Source organism: Penaeus chinensis, unplaced genomic scaffold (assembly GCF_019202785.1).
Source record: "Penaeus chinensis breed Huanghai No. 1 unplaced genomic scaffold, ASM1920278v2 CTG_1313, whole genome shotgun sequence".
In the NCBI taxonomy this organism is placed as follows: Eukaryota; Metazoa; Arthropoda; class Malacostraca; order Decapoda; family Penaeidae; genus Penaeus; species Penaeus chinensis.
The window spans coordinates 1-5,981 of record NW_025917835.1 but is presented as its reverse complement, the minus strand read 5'-3'; the positions used below and the strand labels follow the sequence as shown (position 1 = coordinate 5,981).

The 5,981-nt window shown below is 49.0% G+C and overlaps 1 protein-coding gene across 1 annotated transcript; it reads left to right on the top strand.

Annotated features, from left to right (window-relative positions):
• Positions 1–133: 133 nt before the first annotated feature.
• On the top strand, positions 134–5,428 carry LOC125024637 (protodermal factor 1-like; the record flags this gene model as incomplete). The annotated part of the gene is made up of 3 exons (XM_047612439.1): positions 134–270; positions 1,607–1,777; positions 5,183–5,428. Coding segments are annotated over 3 exons (554 nt in total), but the record flags the coding sequence as incomplete, so codon positions are not given.
• Positions 5,429–5,981: the final 553 nt, after the last annotated feature.

The following is a 5,981-nucleotide window of genomic DNA, read 5'->3' as shown; positions in this document are numbered from 1 at the left end:
GTCTGCGTGCGTTTGTTTGTTAGACTTGTGCTTGCGTGCGTGTTTGCCTGCGCGTTTTATCCACAACACACAACCCCAATTCAACATTCGCAATCAGAACAGATATCCGCATTTGAAATTTCGCTCAAAACAGATAACCCGGATCCCACACTCACGGAACGCGAAGTCCTTTACACACAAGCACAGAGTAACGGTCTCGATGCTCTTAGAGACGGACGTGGCACTCTTCAGTCTAGTGCCACAGCGCCAAGGTGTCGGTTCCCTCCTACGGTTGGCGCGGCACCTAGCTCTTTTCTCCTTTGCTTTTCCATATATTTTTTTCTCTTTCTTTTTATGACGGAGAAATTTGTCCGTCTGAAATGCACTTTTATGATGTATTTACGTAAGACCCAGCTTGTACGCCCATTTCCCACCAGTCTGACCCGAACGCCTGCTCTACCCACCTCACACGCCCACGCCAACGCCCACTCCTTACACTAATGCCCACGCTAACTCCCACTCACGCCCACACCCACCCCCACACACGCCCACTCCCCACTCAAGTCTCCCACAACCCACGCCCACTCCCCCCTCAGACTCCCACAGCCCACGCCCACTCCCCCCTCAGACTCCCACAGCCCACGCCCACTCCCCCCTCAGACTCCCACAGCCCACGCCCACTCCCCACTCAGACTCCCACAGCCCACGCCCACTCCCCCCTCAGACTCCTACAGCCCACGCCCACTCCCCCCTCAGACTCCCACAGCCCACGCCCACTCCCCACTCAGACTCCCACAGCCCACGCCCACTCCCCCCTCAGACTCCCACAGCCCACGCCCACTCCCCCCTCAGACTCCCACAGCCCACGCCCACTCCCCCCTCAGACTCCCACAGCCCACGCCCACTCCCCCCTCAGACTCCCACAGCCCACGCCCACTCCCCCCTCAGACTCCCACAGCCCACGCCCACTCCCCACTCAGACTCCCACAGCCCACGCCCACTCCCCCCTCAGACTCCTACAGCCCACGCCCACTCCCCCCTCAGACTCCCACAGCCCACGCCCACTCCCCACTCAGACTCCTACAGCCCACGCCCACTCCCCCTCAGACTCCCACAGCCCACGCCCACTCCCCCCTCAGACTCCCACAGCCCACGCCCACTCCCACTCAGACTCCCACAGCCCACGCCCACTCCCCCCTCAGACTCCCACAGCCCACGCCCACTCCCCCCTCAGACTCCCACAGCCCACGCCCACTCCCCACTCAGACTCCTACAGCCCACGCCCACTCCCCCCTCAGACTCCCACAGCCCACGCCCACTCCCCCTCAGACTCCCACAGCCCACGCCCACTCCCCACTCAGACTCCCACAGCCCACGCCCACTCCCCCCTCAGACTCCCACAGCCCACGCCCACTCCCCCCTCAGACTCCCACAGCCCACGCCCACTCCCCACTCAGACTCCCACAGCCCACGCCCACTCCCCCCTCAGACTCCCACAGCCCACGCCCACTCCCCACTCAGACTCCCACAGCCCACGCCCACTCCCCCCTCAGACTCCCACAGCCCACGCCCACTTCCCCCTCAGACTCCCACAGCCCACGCCCACTCCCCACTCAGACTCCCACAGCCCACGCCCACTCCCCCCTCAGACTCCTACAGCCCACGCCCACTCCCCCCTCAGACTCCCACAACCCACGCCCACTCCTACTCCTCCGAACTCCCTCCCCCGCCCATGAAAACCCGACCTGGCCGCCCATACGTTCATCGATTTCCGGATAAGATGACACATCGGGAGAACGTGCTTCGGCCGGTTAAAATTACTTCGGATCCCGAAGGCTGCGGGGGCTGCCAGCAAATAATATTACTAATCATCATTACCATTAAAACGATCATTATTATTAACTTTCTCTTCCCCTTTCTCTCTCTCTCTCCCTCTCTCTTCGTTTAATACATGTTTCCTCCTTTTACGATATGTCGGCCTCATTGCAGAATGACTTGCAGAGATGCCAGGGAAGTGATATAGACAGCGAGAGTAAAAGTAAAAAATATGTGTAATGAACGAATGATGATAATGATGAATCATAATAATAATAATAATAATAATAATAATAATAATAATAATAATAATAATAATAATAATAGTAATAATAATAATAATAAGACAAATAATAATAATAAAAATAATAAAAATAACTACAACAACATAACAGCAGCAATAACAATAACCGCATCATCAGCAGCAACAACAACAACAACAACAACAACAACAACAACAACAACAACGACCGAGCACATAATTAATATCGCTGTATATTGCCTCTTCGTTCACTGATACAGAAGATCTTTTTTCCTCGCCCTTTCTTTTTAATTCCTCCTTTGTAATCTCGAACTTCAAAGAGACCGAGTTTCTGATCTTTTCGGGACTGACTTTATTTTCTTTTCAATTATGTGTGGATTTTAATACTTGCTGGAATGTGAGGGGAGATCAAGGTATGTGCACTATTTTGTGCAGTGCGTGTGTGCGTGCGGAGACTCACATACATACGGACACGCGTACATAAACATGCAGAGGAACACATGTTAACGTACGTAGTCATACTCACGTTCACGCCTACTCGTACAAACAAACACACACGCATGCAAGCACATACAAACAGAAACGGAAATACATAAATAAACACACACAAACAGAAAAAACATTGAAACAAAGAAACAAACAAACGCACACACACACACACAAATAAACAAACGCTTACACACACACACACACAGACACAGACACAGACACATACACACACACACACTTACACACACACACACACACACACACACACACACACACACACACACACACACACACACACACACACACACACACACACACACACACACACACACACAAACCCACACCAACGCCACCAGAAATGAGGGAACTGCACGAGGCAACGGTCCGGATAAAACGGATTATTTTCCTCTCGTCTTCTCTTATCTGGCTCCTCTTTCCTTTGCATTACTCCTTATCTTCCCGTCATCGTCTAAGCCTGCTTGTTGCTCCTCAGATTATCCTGTCGGGTTCAGTTTACCGATTTTTATAAAAAAATTCAATTTTTGATTATGCACTTTGGAGCAAAAATGTAGGACTTATTTTTTTTTCTATTCTATAATCAGTTATTATTAATACACATTATCATCATTTTCATCAATGTAGTTATACCTATCATCATTATCATTATATTCGTCATCACTGTCACTATAGTTACTTTAGTAGCTACATTATCATCATGTAAATCGTCATTATCATTATCATCTTCCTCATCGTGATCCAAAATCTCAATTCACAGTAATGACATGTATAATGACCAGGGCTGGGGGTCAATTCATTTTCATTCACTTCAATTGCCATTCAAAATAAGAGCTGAATAAGTCAACTCTTCATCTCCTCCGATCCATTCTTTAAAATTCATTCAATTCATTCTTTAAAATGGAAATCTTTAATTCAATTCAATTCAATTCAATTTTATTCAGTTTTATGACGCGCAACTTTTTTATGTAGAGAAGTTCAGTGGGAAAATAGTCACACTATGAACACTGACTGTGCACTGACATGAACTGAGATTGCAAATCTTCAATAATCAATAAAGTTGATTAAAGTATACGAATCATGCAGGAAATAACCTCTCAGTGCAATGAAATCAATACACACTGAACAGGTTAAGTCACCTTACATATTTTAACACTTTATATTAACAAATTGCATACCTTCCTGTTCAATTGAGTAGCCTATACCATATGTTGATTGTTCAAAAATAAATTACCTACTGCAGTTCCAGATATAATCTTATCAATTCAGTCATATATGAATATCAATTCACTCGTATCAAGTTCAGTTTAATACACATCAAATATATCAAATTCAATCAAATTCGGACCTACTTGATATAATATTCATCGAATAGAAAAAAAAAAGGGCCTAGAAAGTATTTTTGTTTTTAACGAAGGAATTTTGTTGGCGAGTGCTTGCTGACAAATTTATAATCCTATTACCAACGCTTTTGCATTGATAGGCTTAAAAAAGTCCATTCGCAGGTCGCACAGAGGACGTCATACATAATCCGGATATAACAACGATCCCATAAGAACTTTTTTTTTCCTTAAACTAGAACAAAATAAAAAAAAAAAAATACGAAGGATATTCATTTTCGAAGTTGGGAAATTGACAACTCTCCCTCTGAAGTTTATCAACACACCTTATCTTAACCGCAAGTCACGCTGACCTTTGAAAAACTAACTCACTAACTTAACTAACTACCTAACTAAATAACTAACGAAATAATAATGATGATAATAATAGATAAATAATAACGAAAAATTCACGCACGGTTTGTCTCGCCAAACCGGGAGGCATGAACGCACGAAAACGCCGGTTATAATTTGCGAGAGGAATGCACAATCACCGACAATAACATCCGGGAAACCTGAGTCACGCGCGACCTTGATCATCTTGCAATGCAATAAACCCTTTCGGAAATGAATCACGGCAACGAGATAAAGCTTAAATGACGTGCGTCTCCTCTGTCCCCAATTTCATCAGTATGTTCCGCTGCCCTTATGATGTTCACATACGATCTATTTTTACCTTCCTCGTCGTCTGTATGAGGTCCATATGCAGATTCTATTTCCAGTAGGTCTTTATCAGAAAAAAAAACCAGCCTATATCACAAAAAAAGACAAAAAGTAGTAAATAAATGCAACGCAGAGGACATCAGTAACCTTGAATACCTAATTCTCTTAAACACAACACCAGTAAGAACTCGTCACAGGCGTTAAACAAGTGGTATTTCGCAAGATTTAAAGCCCAACATCCATGCACGCTCGCACGCACACACACACACTCACACACACGCACACACACACGCATACACACACAGTCACCCAAGAAACCCCTTACCCCTATCCCACTTACCATCCATGACCCCTCCCCCCCCATCAACTATACCCCTTCCCTCTCCCCCCCCCCCCAGCGTCCATGACCCCCATGACCCACCCACTCGCTCGACCCCCACCCATGACCGCCCTAAACCCCTCCCCCCTCCCCTTCCCGACCCCCACCGTATATAACAATCCCCACCATCCGTACCCCCCCCCCCCTCTAACACCCCAACCCCCATTTAACACCCGAACGACTTCCCAACTCCCTGCGCAGCTCCGACGCGCGGCCGGCGTGACGAGGAGCTCTCGGGCGCCGACGGGAGGCCGAGGGGAGACGCCGACGGGAGGCCGAGGGGAGACGCCGACGGGAGGCCGAGGGGAGACGCCGACGGGAGGCCGAGGGGAGACGCCGACGGGAGGCCGAGGGGAGACGCCGACGGTGAACAATGGCGTCACGCAGCCGTCGCCAACCTCTTCAGGGACTTGCACGCGCGGCCTCTTGCACCTGCAGCGGCCCTAATCTCACGCGTCAAGAAGAAACGGAGAAAGATGGAGGGAAGGAGAGAGGGAAGGAGGGAGGGGAGAGGGAGGGAGAGGGAGGGAGAGGGAGGGGGGAGGGAGGGGAGGGAGGAGGAGAGGTGGAGAGGGAGGGAGAGTGGAGAAGGAGGAAGGAGTGGGGAGGGGGAGGAAAAGAAGGAGGAGGAGGAGGAAGGGGGGCAGGGAGGGGTAAGGGAGGGAGGGAAATAGGGAGAGACAAGAAACAAACATACAGACACAGAAGAGAAGCAAACAGACAAATGAAAAAATCAAACAGAAAACCAACCAAAAAACAAACAAACAAAAAGAACAAACCAAGTTTAAGCCACGAAAGCTGCCCGCCCGTACTCTGCGCGCGGGCGGCCCATTCGGCGCCCTCGAGATCCGCGCTCGGCCCAACGCCATCACCTGCTCCCGAGGCCGAAGAAATGCTCTCGACGCTCTCGGGGAAATGTCATCGCAGGAGGGCATTTCCTCCACGTTTGCCCGCATTTCTAAAGCCAATTTCCCCCTTGTTGGAAAATGATGCGAGGCGA